We start from the raw sequence: 17,716 nt of genomic DNA on the forward strand, positions 1-17,716 counted from the left end.
ATCAGGACTATGAGAAAGCCCTGTTCTTCCTGTGTAAATGATCTGTTATGTCCTCCCATCAGGACTATGAGAAGGCCCTGTTCTTCCTGTGTAAATGATCTGTTATGTCCTCCCATCAGGACTATGAGAAGGCCCTGTTCTTCCTGTGTAAATGATCTGTTATGTCCTCCCATCAGGACTATGAGAAGACCCTGTTTTTCCTGTGTAAATTATCTGTTATGTCCTCCCATCAGGACTATGAGAAAGCCCTGTTCTTCCTGTGTAAATGATCTGTTATGTCCTCCCATTAGGACTATGAGAAGGCCCTGTTCTTCCTGTGTAAATTATATGTTATGTCCTCCCATCAAGACTATGAGAAGGCCCTGTTCTTCCTGTGTAAATGATCTGTTATGTCCTCCCATCAGGACTATGAGAAGGCCCTGTTCTTCCTGTGTAAATTATCTGTTATGTCCTCCCATCAGGACTATGAGAAAGCCCTGTTCTTCCTGTGTAAATGATCTGTTATGTCCTCCCATCAGGACTATGAGAAAGCCCTGTTCTTCCTGTGTAAATATCTGTTATGTCCTCCCATCAGGACTATGAGAAGGCCCTGTTCTTCCTGTGTAAATGATCTGTTATGTCCTCCCATCAGGACTATGAGAAGGCCCTGTTCTTCCTGTGTAAATGATCTGTTATGTCCTCCCATCAGGACTATGAGAAGGCCCTGTTCTTCCTGTGTAAATGATCTGTTATGTCCTCCCATCAGGACTATGAGAAGGCCCTGTTCTTCCTGTGTAAATGATCTGTTATGTCCTCCCATCAGGACTATGAGAAGGCCCTGTTCTTCCTGTGTACATGATCTGTTATGGTCTCCCATCAGGACTATGAGAAGACCCTGTTCTTCCTGTGTAAATTATCTGTTATGTCCTCCCATCAGGACTATGAGAAAGCCCTGTTCTTCCTGTGTAAATGATCTGTTATGTCCTCCCATTAGGACTATGAGAAGGCCCTGTTCTTCCTGTGTAAATTATATGTTATGTCCTCCCATCAAGACTATGAGAAGGCCCTGTTCTTCCTGTGTAAATGATCTGTTATGTCCTCCCATCAGGACTATGAGAAGGCCCTGTTCTTCCTGTGTAAATTATCTGTTATGTCCTCCCATCAGGACTATGAGAAGGCCCTGTTCTTCCCGTGTAAATGATCTGTTATGTCCTCCCATCAGGACTATGAGAAGGCCCTGTTCTTCCTGTGTAAATGATCTGTTATGTCCTCCCATCAGGACTATGAGAAGGCCCTGTTCTTCCTGTGTACATGATCTGTTATGGTCTCCCATCAGGACTATGAGAAGACCCTGTTCTTCCTGTGTAAATTATCTGTTATGTCCTCCCATCAGGACTATGAGAAAGCCCTGTTCTTCCTGTGTAAATGATCTGTTATGTCCTCCCATTAGGACTATGAGAAGGCCCTGTTCTTCCTGTGTAAATTATATGTTATGTCCTCCCATCAAGACTATGAGAAGGCCCTGTTCTTCCTGTGTAAATGATCTGTTATGTCCTCCCATCAGGACTATGAGAAGGCCCTGTTCTTCCTGTGTAAATTATCTGTTATGTCCTCCCATCAGGACTATGAGAAAGCCCGCAGGGTAGCCTAGTGGTTAGAGCGTTGGACTAGTAACCGGAAGGTTGCAAGTTCAAACCCCCGAGCTGACAAGGTACAAATCTGTCGTTCTGCCCCTGAACAGGCAGTTAACCCACTGTTCCTAGGCCGTCATTGAAAATAAGAATTTGTTCTTAACTGACTTGCCTGGTTAAATAAAGGTAAAATAAAAAAAATAAAATAAATAAATAAATGAGAAGGCCCTGTTCTTCCTGTGTAAATGATCTGTTACCCTCCCATCAGGACTATGAGAAGGCCCTGTTCTTCCCCTGTAAATGATCTGTTACCCTCCCATCAGGACTATGAGAAGGCCCTGTTCTTCCCCTGTAAATGATCTGTTACCCTCCCATCAGGACTATGAGAAGGCCCTGTTCTTCCTGTGTAAATGATATGTTACCCTCCCATCAGGACTATGAGAAGGCCCTGTTCTTCCCCTGTAAATGATCTGTTACCCTCCCATCAGGACTATGAGAAGGCCCTGTTCTTCCCCTGTAAATGATCTGTTACCCTCCCATCAGGACTATGAGAAGGCCCTGTTCTTCCCCTGTAAATGATCTGTTACCCTCCCATCAGGACTATGAGAAGGCCCTGTTCTTCCCCTGTAAATGATATGTTACCCTCCCATCAGGACTATGAGAAGGCCCTGTTCTTCCTGTGTAAATGATCTGTTATGTCCTCCCATCAGGGCTATGAGAAGGCCCTGTTCTTCCTGTGTAAATGATCTGTTACCCTCCCATCAGGACTATGAGAAGACCCTGTTCTTCCTGTGTAAATGATCTGTTACCCTCCCATCAGGACTATGAGAAGGCCCTGTTCTTCCTGTGTAAATGATCTGTTACCCTCCCATCAGGACTATGAGAAGGCCCTGTTCTTCCCCTGTAAAGCGGCTGAGCTGGTGAATGACTACGGTAAAGGCTGGAGTCTGAAGTACAGGGCCATGAGCCAGTACCACATGTCTGTAGCCTACAGGAAACTGGACCGCCTGCCTGATGCCATGGAGTGCTGTGAGGTAACGTTTATTAGTGTTGTTTAGTATTAGTGGCATTGTTTATTAATCCAGTGAGTTATTATGTATTACCTACATTCCCAGAGATGATACGAGACTAGATACTGCTGTAAACAAGGGTTGGGGTCGACTCCATTTCAATTGCAAAATTGCAAAAATCGCTGAAGCTGTAGGCTTATATTTGGCTCACTAACTTTAAACATAAGCTATCTGAGCAGCTAACCGATCGCTGCAGCTGTACATAGTCCATCTGTAAATAGCCCATCCAACTACCTACCTCATCCCCATATTGTTTTTGTTCACTTTTCTGCTTTTTTGCACACCAGTATCTCTACTTACACATTATCATCTGCTCATCTATCACTCCAGTGGTAATCTGCTAAATTGTAATTACTTTGCTACTATGGCCTATTTATTGCCTTACCTCCTCATGCCATTTGCACACACTGTATATAGACTTTCTTTTTTTTCTATTGTATTACTGACTGTACACTTGTTTATTCCATGTGTAACTCTGTTGTTGTTGTTTGTGTCGAACTGCTTTGCTTTATCTTGGCCAGGTCACAGTTGTAAATGAGAACTTGTTCTCAACTGGCCTACCTGGTTAAATACAATTTTTAAAAATTAAATAAAAAATAATAATTCAGAAGGTCAACGGAAAGTTCAATTCCAATTTGTGTTTACTTCCTGGATTGATGGGATTAAAGTAAAGATGACGGTAGTGGTAGGTGAGTTCAGAAACCACCGTGATATACTGTCACTGTAATTTAATTATACCAATGTGTTTTCATTAATTGAATTCCCTTAATCTATTTCATGAGAATTTGTAAGATTCTTGTTTGCATAAAATAGACGGAGACCAGTCTTATCAATAATAGGTAACAGAATTTATTCTCGGAGCGCGCTGCCACGTTACCACGAGCAACAGTTTATATACAATAACATGACGTCATTTCATTGCTTAACAGAATCCCCTCCTCTCGACCGGGACAAAGGGAACTGTAACGGTTCATTCTGAGTTAATTCTGACCCCCCTAGCACATACACAGGACACACAACACAACTGAATTAACTTTTGACCCCTCAACATTATCGATCACCACTTAGCTGACAGTTCTAATTAACAGAAAACCTAGGAATGCACTCACTGTTTTATCTAAAACACCCCAGAGCTCAGTTTCGTCGGTTCAACCATAGGTTAACTACCTTATCTGTTTACTTAATCCACTACCCATTTCTTTCTTCCTAGTTGGAATGGTGTTCATTAACCTGTTGTAACTATGGGGGCACTATTTCATTATTGGATAAAAAAACTGGTTAAATGGAACTGTAACTAAGTAAACTTATGTCTGATTAACAATATGAGTTCATAAGAAAGGAAAGGATAAGAAGGGATTGTGTGACACAGACAAGGAGTAATTAAAGTTAAAATGAGGATATTGTTTATTCATAATATTTCTAACATATACTCTGCTATTCTGTACCATGTGCAACTCAATATTAGGAAAGTGTTCTTAATGTTTTCTACACTTAGTTGTGTGTCTTTGTGTTAGAGAGTGACAGACCGTATCAGTGACAGGTGCAGCCGGCATGCCAGGCAGTGTGTCTTTGTGTTGTACGATCTTAGACCTCTGGGTATAAATATGCTACCTCTGGTTTAAAGTGTTCATTAACACAGAGGGGACAGAGTTAACTGTAATACTTTACTGGAGAGACAGAGAAATACCTTGATGTCACTGCTAAGTACTGCAGTAGTTGTGGTGGTTGGGTAGTAGCAGAGCAGTGGGAAATAGCACCATATTCCCTGTATAGAGCCCTACATTTGACCATAGCCCTGTAGGGCACTATATAGGGAATAGGGTGCCATTTGACCAGAGCCCTGTAGGGCTCTATATAGGGAATAGGGTGCCATTGGGGACTGAAATGGGGAGTGTTGTTTCAGATTTATCACCGCTGTTCTGCTGAACAGATTTAGCTTCAACACATTTCATTCATCCTGTCATAGTTAGAATACATCTGACCAAGGAAAGAATTCATCCTGGAGTAAAAACAATAGCAGCCCTCAGTAAGCAGGCCTCAGTTAGCAGCCCTCAATTAGCAGCCCTCAATTAGCAGCCCTCAGTTAGCAGGTCTCAGTTAGCAGCCCAATCAGCCCTCAGTTATCAGCCTTCAGTTAGCAGGCCTCAGTAAGCAGGCCTCAGTTAGCAGCCCTCAATTAGCAGGCCTCAATTAGCAGGCCTCAGTTAGCAGTCCTCAGTTAGCAGCCCTCAGTTAGCAGTCCTCAGTTAGCAGTCCTCAGTTAGCAGTCCTCAGTTAGCAGTCCTCAGTTAGCAGCCCTCAGTTAGCAGCCCAATCAGCCCTCAGTTATCAGCCATCAGTTAGCAGCCCTCAGTTAGCAGTCCTCAGTTAGCAGCCCTCAGTTAGCGGTCCTCAGTTAGCAGCCCAATCAGCCCTCAGTTATCAGCCCTCAGTTAGCAGGCCTCAGTTAGCCGCTCTCAGTTATCAGCCTTCAGTTAGCAGGCCTCAGTTTTCCATAGAAATAGAATTGACTATAATGGACATTCAAGCCAATGATCTGTAATGGTAGGACTGGCAAGCCAATGATCTGGCAAGCCAACACCATCCTATATAACTACTGTCTATACACACCATCCTATATAACTACTCTATATACTGTCTATACACACCATCCTATTATAACTACTGTCTATACACACCATCCTATATAACTACTGTCTATACACATCATACTATATAACTACTCTATATACTGTCTATACACACCATCCTATATAACTACTGTCTATACTGTCTATACACACCATCCTATTATAACTACTGTCTATACACACCATCCTATTTAACTACTGTCTATACTGTCTATACACACTATCCTATATAACTACTGTCTATACACACCATCCTATATAACTACTGTCTATACACACTATCCTATATAACTACTGTCTATACACACCATCCTATATAACTACTGTCTATACACACCATCCTATATAACTACTGTCTATACACACCATCCTATATAACTACTGTCTATACACACTATCCTGTATAACTACTGTCTATACACACCATCCTATATAACTACTGTCTATACACACTATCCTATATAACTACTGTCTATACACACCATCCTATATAACTACTGTCTATACACACTATCCTATATAACTACTGTCTATACACACCATCCTGTATAACTACTGTCTATACTGTCTATACACACCATCCTATTATAACTACTGTCTATACTGTCTATACACACCATCCTATATAACTACTGTCTATACTGTCTACACCACCACACCTTAATGTTAATGTCCTTAATGTTAATGTCCTTTCTGTTAATGTCCTTTCTGTTAATGTCCTTAATGTTAATGTCCTTAATGTTAATGTCCTTAATGTTAATGTCCTTTCTGTTAATGTCCTTAATGTTAATGTCCTTAATGTTAATGTCCTTAATGTTTATGTCCTTTCTGTTAATGTCCTTACTGTTAATGTCCTTACTGTTAATGTCCTTAATGTTAATGTCCTTACTGTTAATGTGCTTTCTGTTAATGTCCTTTCTGTTAATGTCCTTACTGTTAATGTCCTTAATGTTAATGTCCTTACTGTTAATGTCCTTAATGTTAATGTCCTTTCTGTTAATGTCCTTAATGTTAATGTCCTTACTGTTAATGTCCTTAATGTTAATGTCCTTTCTGTTAATGTCCTTAATGTTAATGTCCTTAATGTTAATGTCCTTAATGTTAATGTCCTCAGATGGTAAAAACAGAAGGACTTAGCTGAGGATGTGTTGTTCAGAGGTTGTGTGTGTTGTTCAGAGGTTGTGTGTGTTGTTTAGAGGTTGTGTGTGTTGTTTAGAGGTTGTGTGCGTTGTTTAGAGGTTGTGTGTGTTGTTTAGAGGTCGTGTGTGTGTTGTTCAGAGGTTGTGTGTGTGTTGTTTAGAGGTCGTGTGTGTGTTGTTCAGAGGTTGTGTGTGTGTTGTTCAGAGGTCGTGTGTGTGTGTTGTTTAGAGGTCGTGTGTGTGTTGTTCAGAGGTTGTGTGTGTTGTTTAGAGGTTGTGTGGGTTGTTCAGAGGTTGTGTGTGTGTTGTTCAGAGGTTGTGTGTGTGTTGTTTAGAGGTCGTGTGTGTGTTGTTCAAAGGTTGTGTGTGTGTTATTTAGAGGTTGTGTGTCACACTAAAGTGGTTCCCATCCTCCAGGAGTCCATGAAGATAGCCCTGCAGCACGGGGACCGACCTCTCCAGGCGCTGTGCTTACTGAACTTCGCTGATATCCATCGCTGCCGGAATGACGTTGATGTAAGTAACCAAATACTGTCCGTGCTACACTGTTACAGATACATGGACGTAAGCTGAAGAGCAAAACATTCCTTCAATATAGTCTGGGCTTGATTCATATTATTTTCTCTCCTCTCACCCTGTCCTCTCCTTTCTCTTCTCCTGTTCTCTCCTCTCCTCATCTCCTCCCCTCATCTCCTCTCCCCCTTTTCTCTTCTCTCCTCTCCTGTTCTCTCTTCTCTCCTCTCCTCTCTTCTCTTCCCTCCTCTCCCTCACCTCCTGTTCTCTCCTCTCCTCCAGAAAGCATTGCCTCGTTATGAGTCCTCCATGTGTATAATGACAGAGATTGGGAACCGTCTTGGCCAGACCCAGGTGTACCTGGGGGTAGGGAAGTGTTGGCTCCAGCAGAAAGAATTGGACAAGGCTCTGGATGCTCTGCAGCGAGCTCAGGAGTTGTCAGAAGCTTTAGGAACCAAGGTACAGTGCACATAGTTCTGAATAAATACCATGAAAATATGCTGCCTTTTTACTGTGCAATTAAAACAATCATGCAACAGTCAGATGCACGTCACACTTTAGCTTGTGCTAAATTCCAGTTCTTGTCCCATTAGCTGTGTAGCCTGAATGAGGGAATCGACTGCAGTAAGTCAGCTACGTTCAGTCTGTGTGTTGATTCTAACCCTTATATACCTCTCTCTCTCTCTGTGTTAGCTGTGTAGTCTAAAGGTGCACTGTCTCAGTGAGGGGATCTACCGCAGTAAGGAGAGGCAGGAGGAGCTGAGGGAGCAGGTTGTGAAGTTCCTGCAGTGTGTGGAGGAGCTGGAGCTGTACTGTGGAATGTGTGGCGAGTCCATAGGAGAGAAGAACCAACAGCTGCAGGCTCTGCCCTGCTCTCACATCTTCCACCTCCAGTAGGTGCTCTAACGATGACCCATCTACATGTTATGTAGTCTACATTATTACTACATGTGGCTCTGCCCTGCTCTCACAACTTACACCACCTCCAGTAGGGACTTTTGCCTTGATTAAAAACCTCTACAGGATCGGTGTCCCACCCACGGGACGGTTGAGCTAACGTAGGCTAATGTGATTAACATGAGGTTGTAAGTAACAAGAACATTTCCCAGGACATTGACATATCTGATATTGGCAGAAAGCTTAAATTCTTGTTCATCTAACTGCACTGTACAATTTACAGTAGCTATTACAGTGAAATAATACCATGCTATTGTTTGAGGAGAGTGCACAATTTTGAACTTGAAAATGTATTTATAAACCAATTAGGCATACTTGGGAAGTCCTGATAGAACATTTTGAACAGAAATGCAATGGTTCATTGAATCAGTCTAAAACTTTGCACATACACTGCTGCCAACTAGTGGCCAAAATCTAAATTGCAGCTGGGCTGGAATAATACATTTTGGCCTTTGTCTTGCATTTCAAAGATGGTACAAAAAAAATAGATTTTTTTTCTCTCTTTTTATTATCTATTACCAGATCTAATGTGATACATTCTCCGACATTCATTTCACATTTTCACAAACTTCAAAGTGTTTCCTTTCAATTGGTATCAAGAATATGCATATCCTTGCTTCAGGTCCTGAGCTACAGGCAGTTAGATTTGGAAATGTCATTTTAGACAAAAAAAAATAAAAAACCTCCTTAAGAGGTTTTTTAACATATTCTACATGTTTTATGTCCAGGGGTGGAAACAGGGGGGGAACTCTTAGGATTTGACATGAGTCAGTTCCCAGAGTCTCTACTTCTTCTATCCTCTCAGGTGTCTACAGAACAACGGTTCCAGGGGCTGCCCCAAATGTCGTCGGTCCTCCATGAAGCCTGGGTTTGTGTGAGGTTACGAGGCACGGTGCCTGGGACTTGAGGACACTATGTGAAGCCCCGACCTCAGTCACATAGGAGAGCCAGACTGCACTTCTGAATGGGCAGACTGCTGAACACATATCTGAATGTCCTAACTAAACTGAACACAGACTCGGATACAGTTTGTTGACTGGCTACTGTGTTCAGAGGATGTGCCACAGAAACAGGCACCAGCCCATCACCTCGTCCCCGGGCTACTTGCTACCGACCGAGCGAGAGCTGGCTGGTAGACAAGACTAACAATCCCAGGGTGAGGACAGACAGGACTGTATTTCAAGACACAGTCACAGTTCAAAGGTCACCACTCCACCTGTTTTGTACAGTGAACATGTCTCCTTAGACAGATGAGGATACAGTGATAGCTTTATTACACTGTTGTACATGATTTACTGTTGTTTTTTTGTTGTCAGAGGGTGAGGAGGAAGAAATCCAATATACTTCTTAGTTTTGTGTACGTCTGTTTTAAATAAATCTGATAGTTTAGCATAATGTTCACTTTACTTTGGGTTAGGGTACGCTGGAAGATTCATTGCAATCATGTAATTTGGAAATTATGTTAAACATTATTGTTTGGGATAAAGTGAAATCACTAGGATTTTGGCCACACGTTCTATTATTCAAGTTTAACAAAATGGTTTTTTAAATATACCCCATCGAAAGGCTATATGTTCTATAAATGATTACTGTAAAGTGGCTAATGGCCATATGTCATGAACATATTTCTGTACAACCGTTTTATCATCCGTTCTCACAGTTGAGAACACAACACTTCAACTAAAGATCATAATCACGAAGATCAAATGCTGATCAAATGGACAATCAGGATATACTTGTGTTCGTTTGACTGTAGCGTTTGATAAAAATATAAAAACTATAAACTAGTATTTGTCCTTATTGCAGGGGTATGCAGTTTCCCCTTTTTTTTCAACTTACAGTAAGTTGAATTTTCACTTAGTCTCCCATTAACATCAGTGCATGACTAAGTGAAAATTGAACTCAAGTGGAAGTTAGGATTCACCCCTAAGTGACTAAGGAGCAGTTCAACCCACATTGTGTTATTAATTATTAGGTGAGCTTGCTGAAGGCAAAGCACAACTCTAGATTTATAACACATTATTATTATTATTCTGCCCGCTCTAGCGCTTAAACAATTTAAGCTGTAAACATGAAAACAACTTGCGAATGTGCAGACTGCCCTAGCTTAGATTGCTTGAGAACATGTTTTTGATAGCATTTATACATTGTGAAGTATAATATAATATTTAGATGAGCTCCCAATGCGTTTCAATGAAAGAGAAAAAGATCCGTTAGACCTGATAAAGAAATGAAAACTTCTAGACCCATCTCCTCTTTCACTGTTTAAGCCATCAACTCCAAACCAGATGTTCAGACCGGCCCAACTTAGTATGAAAACTCCTTTGATAAGCAATCTGCCTATACTTTAGGAACTGTAGCCATTTCAAATGTGCATAGATTCGCATGGGTTTGAATGAGAACCATGGGAATAGAGAGGCAGCTGTTCAAAAAGATCCTGCTCCTTGGACAATTAAGCTAAAAGACTAACTTTAAAACACTCAGGCTATCCTAACTTCACATTATTCTAACATATAAAACACTCAGGCTATCCTAACTTCCCATGATTTAACATCTTTATCAAGTATAACTATATAAAATAGCACACAACTATTGACCACAAGACTACTGATGACAACTACTGACCACATCCAGACTGTAGGGCCCAAAGAGCCTGCAACCCAATCACACAACTACTGACCACAATCACACAACTACTGATCACAATCACACAACTACTGACCACAATCACACAACTACTGACCACAATCACACAACTACTGACCCAATCACACAACTACTGACCACAATCACACAACTACTGACCACAATCACACAACTACTGACCACAATCACACAACTACTGATCACAATCACACAACTACTGACCACAATCACACAACTACTGACCACAATCACACAACTACTGACCACAATCACACAACTACTGACCCAATCACACAACTACTGACCACAATCACACAACTACTGACCACAATCACACAACTACTGACCACAATCACACAACTACTGACCACAATCACACAACTACTGACCACAATCACACAACTACTGACCACAACTAACTGCTCTGGTCCGCACTATAAATTATAATTATTTAAATGTTCTACATTTGCATATAATACCCACCAACGGGTCAAGATAGAGACACCAAACCCAATTTTGAATGCTCAGGATACCCTATCCTGTCAATCTATCTTTTCATCTACCTACTTTTTCAACTATAACCAGTCACCACCATTACTACTGTAGACACTACCATTACTACTGTAGACACTACCACTACTATAACCAGTCACTACTATTACTACTGTACACACTACCACTACTATAACCAGTCACTACTATTACTACTGTACACACTACCACTACAATAACTATAACCAGTCACCACCATTACTACTGCAGACACTACCACCACTATAAGTTAAATCAAAACATACTTTAAAACAAGCTAGCAAGCACACCACATTTTATTCAGGAAATGTACTTTTCCAGTTAAGTTTCGATGACTTTTTCTATCCAGCATCTATTTCTGGAAAACTAAAAATATTTCTTTTGAGTCAATAACACTACAACACTATTCAAAGCAACACATTGTTGGGAATGAAACACAATTAGATAATGTATTATTGGGAAAACGATGTTGTCTGACCAATCACTTCCATGTAGAACAATAAGAAACTGTAAAGATATTTTCATTTATCTAGTTGTTGAAGCTCTGGTGTAAATAAGATTGGTTCTAATGGTGATTATTAGCAGTAACACAATGTGGATAGTTGTTGCATGTTTACTTTGCCAAGTAGAACAAATAATCAAACCTTTTATTAATATACAAATGGGTTGTTTGATTCTCGAAAGTCACACTTTATATAAACACAATGGCTTTTCTATTTTATTGATTGATAATATTCATATTTATATCATTGTTAATCACCATTTTTTTCTTACAGATTTCCAATAATTTTAAGTAGATTGTATGAACATATACAACAACAATATTGTGGCGTTTTTTCATTTGACAATCAATCCTAACTTATCTGGAATGCATTGTTTTAACTTAATTCACTTTGTTAAATGTGTAAGAAATATATTTTACTGGAATGCATTGTAACTTTCTAGAATGAATTGTTTTGCGTCATAACTTTGTTAAATGTGTAAGACATATATTTTACTGGAACTTTCTAGAATGAATTGTTTTGCGTCATAACTTTGTTAAATGTGTAAGACATATATTTTATGATGTAGCATTTTGTAATTTTATATTTAATCCATTTCGATCTGGTCAAAATGTTTTGATTATAAAATGGAATATGAACTATTCTTAGAGTGTATTTATTCTTGTCTTTTTAATAAACCGCCACATTTACAGATATGAACATTGTAGATGATCGTTTGACTTTATCTAGTTGGTGTTAAAGTTAAGACAGACAAAATAATGTATTATCTTTTCACACCTTCATGTAACATAATGTAGGCCTGTATGATGTGTAACATAATGTAGGCCTGTATGATGTGTAACATAATGTAGGCCTGTATGATGTGTGACATAATGTAGGCCTGTATGATGTGTAACATAATGTAGGCCTGTATAATGTGTGACATAATGTAGGCCTGTATGATGTGTAACATAATGTAGGCCTGTATGATGTGTGACATAATGTAGGCCTGTATGATGTGTAACATAATGTAGGCCTGTATAATGTGTGACATAATGTAGGCCTGTATGATGTGTAACATAATGTAGGCCTGTATGATGTGTGACATAATGTAGGCCTGTATGATGTGTGACATAATGTAGGCCTGTATGATGTGTAACATAATGTAGGCCTGTATGATGTGTAACATAATGTAGGCCTGTATGATGTGTAACATAATGTAGGCCTGTATGATGTGTAACATAATGTAGGCCTGTATAATGTGTGACATAATGTAGGCCTGTATGATGTGTGACATAATGTAGGCCTGTATGATGTGTGACATAATGTAAGCCTGTATGATGTGTAACATAAGTATACCAAACAATAAGAACACCTTCCTAATATTGAGTCCATCCCACCCCACAGTTGTGTCAAGTTGGCTGGATGTCCTTTGGGTGTTGGACCATTCTTGATACACATGGGAGCCTGTTGAGTGTGAAAAACCCAGCAGCATTGCAGTTCTTGATACACTCAATCCAGTGTGCCTGGCACCTACTACCATAACCTGTTCAAAGGCACTTAAATCTTTTGATTTAACCAGGTTAACCTTCTTTAACCTGTCTCCTCCCTTTCATCTACACTGATTGAAGTGGATTTAACAAGTAACATCAATAAGGGATCCTACTGATATCTTCTGACAGTGACACAGCGCCCCCTGTGGACTGACGCTGAACTTTACTACAACCTTAAATTTAACCCGGTTTAAAATTAATGTTGAGGTGGTAGAATTAACTAAATGAAACATGCTCATGGTCTGTTATTTCCATATAGGATATGTAAGTTAAAAAAGAACTGCCCATTATTAAATTTGAGAAATTATTTCATTGATCTTTTATTGTTCTATGTTGACTTGTTCTATTGTTGCTATTCCCTTAGCTACTGACTTGTTCTATTGTTGCTACATTCACTTAGCTACTGACTTGTTCTATTGTTGCTACGTTCACTTAGCTACTGACTTGTTCTATTGTTGCTACGTTCACTTAGCTACTGACTTGTTCTATTGTTGCTACATTCACTTAGCTACTGACTTGTTCTATTGTTGCTACATTCACTTAGCTACTGACTTGTTCTATTGTTGCTACATTCACTTAGCTACTGACTTGTTCTATTGTTGCTACATTCACTTAGCTACTGACTTGTTCTATTGTTGCTACATTCACTTAGCTACTGACTTGTTCTATTGTTGCTACATTCACTTAGCTACTGACTTGTTCTATTGTTGCTACGTTCACTTAGCTACTGACTTGTTCTATTGTTGCTACGTTCACTTAGCTACTGACGTGTTCTATTGTTGCTACATTCACTTAGCTACTGACTTGTTCTATTGTTGCTACATTCACTTAGCTACTGACTTGTTATATTGTTGCTGCATTCACTTAGCTACTGACTTGTTCTATTGTTGCTATTCCCTTAGCTACTGACTTGTTCTATTGTTGCTACATTCACTTAGCTACTGACTTGTTCTATTGTTGCTGCATTCACTTAGCTACTGACTTGTTCTATTGTTGCTACATTCACTTAGCTACTGACTTGTTCTATTGTTGCTATTCACTTAGCTACTGACTTGTTCTATTGTTGCTACGTTCACTTAGCTACTGACGTGTTCTATTGTTGCTACGTTCACTTAGCTACTGACTTGTTCTATTGTTGCTATTCACTTAGCTACTGACTTGTTCTATTGTTGCTATTCACTTAGCTACTGACTTGTTCTATTGTTGTTACATTCACTTAGCTACTGACTTGTTCTATTGTTAGCAACACTCCCCATCCAACCTGACAGATCTTGAGAGGATCTGCAGAGAAGAATGGGAGATACTCCCCAAATACAGGTGTGCCAAGTTTGTAGCGTCATACCGGAGAAGACTCAAGGCTGTAATCGCTGCCAAAGTACTGAGTAAAGGGTCTAAATACTTATGTAAATGTCAAATTTCAGTGTTTTATTTGCAATACATTTGCAAAAATGTCTAAAATCATGTTTTTGCTTTGTCATTATGGGGTATTTATAGTGTGTAGATTAATGAGGGGAAAAAACAACATTTAATATATTTAAGAATAAGGCAGTCACGTAACAAAACGTGGAAAAAGTCAAGGGGTCTGAATACTTTCCAAATGTACTGTATATACATACAGTTGAAGTCGGAAGTTTACATACACTAAGTTGACTGTGCCTTTAAACAGCTTTGAAAATCCCAGAAAATGATGTCATGGCTTTAGAAGCTTCTGATAGGCTAATTGACATCATTTGAGTCAATTGGAGGTGTACATGTGGATGTATTTCAAGGCTTACCTTCAAACTCAGTGCCTCTTTGCTTGACATCATGGGAAAATCTAAAGAAATCAGCCAAGAACTCAGGAAAAAAAATTGTAGACCTCCACAAGTCTGATTCATCCTTGGGATAAATTTCCAAATGCCTGAAGGTACCACATTCATCTGTTTGCTGCAGGAGGGACTGGTGCATTTCACAAAATAGATGACATCATGAGAATGGAAAATTATGTGGATATATTGAAGCAATATCTCAAGACATCAGTCAGGAAGTTAAAGCTTGGTCGCAAATGGGTCTTCCAAATGGACAATGACCCCAAGCATACTTCCAAAGTTGTGGCAAAATGGCTAAAGCACAACAAAGTCAAGGTATTGGAGTGGCCATCACAAAGCCCTGACCTCAGGAGCAGAACTTAAAAAGCGTGTGTGAGCAAGGAGGCCTACAAACCTGACTCAGTTACACCAGCTCTGTCTGGATGAATGGGCCAAAATTCACCCAACTTATTGTGGGAAGCTTGTGGAAGGCTACCCGAAACGTTTGACCCAAGTTAAACAATTTAAAGGCAATGCTACCAAATACTAATTGAGTGTATGTTAACTTAGAAATAAATCATTCTCTCTACTATTATTCTGACATTTCACATTCTTAAAATAAAGTGGTGATCCTAACTGACCGAAGACAGGGAATTGTTATGAGGATTAAATGTCAGGAATTGTGGAAAAACTGAGTTTAAATGTATTTGGCTAAGGTGTATGTAAACTTCCAACTTCAACTGTACCTATACCTACTGTAGGTCAAGGCTCTGTTGCATAAAACATCTTTACTATTTCCCTTAAGGAGTAGTTTTCCCTTACCGAAGGGAATTGTTTAAGGGTGTTGCATAGAGCCCCTCATATTTCCTCAGGTAAGGGCATAATTTAAAGATTTTATGGTAGTTTGAAGGCATGTGTAACAGTATTGCTTCCGTCCCCTCGCCCCGGGCTCGAACCAGGGACCCTCTGCACACATCAACAACTGACACCCACGAAGCATCGTTACAACTACTTCAAGGTCTCAGAGTGAGTGACGTCACCGATTGAAACGTTATTAGCGCGCACAACGCTAACTAGCTAGCCATTTCACATCGGTTACACATGTATGGCAGAAATAGTATCTGGTTACCATGGAGATGGCCACTGACTTAATGTCTCAAATAATGTATTTATTTTGTGGTATAAAATGTTTACATCTACAATAAACCAAGGATAATCAAATTGCTTCAGAAGATAATAAACCATGTTTATTGTAGTTACTTGTTTATTGTATATTCCTTTCTAGCAAGTCAAGCTAGCTTACAGAGTAGTCAGCTAGCTAGCTTTGTAGCCACGGATTGTGCACTTTTCATGGTTTAGCTAAGAAGCTAGCTACCTAGCTGGTGGTTGTTTTTCTATTGAAACCAGGGCACCTCCACAAATGGGGTTTACATTGATATCCATACTGAATGAAGCGGTTAAGGGACCTCATGGGCACCCATAACTTTTTCACTTAATTTATGAGGGAAATTCACGTTAAAATGTTTTGTACAACTGACTTAAAGTGAAGGAAATTGTAAGGGAAACGATGAGGTGATGAATAATTTTGTTTTATGGTTGACTAAGTCAGTTGCACAAAATGTTTTAAGGTGAATTTGTGCAGGAAAATGTTTTCCTCTGCCCTGGTTACAAAAGGGAAAACATCAACCAGCTAGCTAGATGTATAGTTGGCTAACAATAGCTACCTAGTGAAACAATGGAAGGAGCACAATCCATGGCTACGAAGCTAGCTGGCTAGCTTAGCTACCTACTCTGTAAATTAGCTTGATGTGCTAGAAAGTAATAGAAACCAATTGAGATTAAAAGTAGATAATTTAAAAAGGTATCTTATGAATCAACTTGTTTCTCCTGTCTTGAATGTAGAAGTTCAATTTTGTGATCTCCCAAAAATAAATGCTCTTTGATAAAATGTGCAGGTCATCTCCATGGTAACAAGAGGTTCTTTCTGCTTTACATGACTTTAAACTAGCATAAAACCCCTTAAGTATGCCCCTTAACAGGGGCTCTATGAAACGCCACTTAACACTTCCCTTAGGTAAGGGGAAATGATTCCTTAAACACTTCAGATGTTTTATGCAACCAGGCTCAGGCCCCAAGTGAAACTACGTTGCTGGCCTCCACTTTATTGTCCATTAACTTACAGCGAATGGAAATGTGTCTTTATGCTCACAACCCAATCCCCCGAAACACACCCTGATGGCCTGGAGGCAATGGGTCAATGCAGCGTCCCTGAACCAATCTATTATTTCTGGGCAAGTTGAGTGATGATGAACAAGTCCATTTAAATGGCACCATGTGTTCTCTACTACTAGGTTGAGACCCCAACTGAATTCCATTTAAATGGCACCATGTGTTCTCTACTAGTAGGTTGAGACCCCGACTGAATTCCATTTAAATGGCACCATGTGTTCTCTACTAGTAGGTTGAGACCCCGACTGAATTCCATTTAAATGGCACCATGTGTTCTCTACTAGTAGGTTGAGACCCCGACTGAATTCCATTTAAATGGCACCATGTGTTCTCTACTAGTAGGTTGAGACCCCCGACTGAATTCCATTTATTTTTTTTACAATTTGGAAATTGATCCACGGGCCTACAAAAGGTGGGCTGCCAGTTGCCCATGCCTGAAGTACATGATCAGATACATTTAAAAAAAAATTTTTTTTAAAGGACACTTTAGTAGCACCTGACAAATGTCAACCATAATCAAAATCAGAACCATTGATAAAGTTCTAGAAAAATGTAATAATATTAAAGTA

The 17,716-nt window shown here is 39.7% G+C and overlaps 1 protein-coding gene across 1 annotated transcript in view; it reads left to right on the plus strand.

Moving 5' to 3' along the window:
- Positions 1-9,703, plus strand: part of LOC139376781 (receptor-associated protein of the synapse, 43kD) — a 28,241-nt gene extending 18,538 nt beyond the window's left edge. The window contains exons 4-8 of the mRNA XM_071119711.1: positions 2,486-2,644; positions 6,867-6,965; positions 7,245-7,421; positions 7,656-7,855; positions 8,725-9,703. Of these exons, the coding sequence (XP_070975812.1) occupies positions 2,486-2,644; positions 6,867-6,965; positions 7,245-7,421; positions 7,656-7,855; positions 8,725-8,797 (708 nt within the window). The 3' untranslated portion in view covers positions 8,798-9,703. The remainder of the gene's footprint in view (positions 1-2,485; positions 2,645-6,866; positions 6,966-7,244; positions 7,422-7,655; positions 7,856-8,724) is intronic.
- The last annotated feature ends 8,013 nt before the right edge of the window (positions 9,704-17,716 follow it).

The sequence above is a fragment of the Oncorhynchus clarkii genome, chromosome 2, assembly GCF_045791955.1.
Source record: "Oncorhynchus clarkii lewisi isolate Uvic-CL-2024 chromosome 2, UVic_Ocla_1.0, whole genome shotgun sequence".
NCBI lineage: Eukaryota > Metazoa > Chordata > Actinopteri > Salmoniformes > Salmonidae > Oncorhynchus > Oncorhynchus clarkii.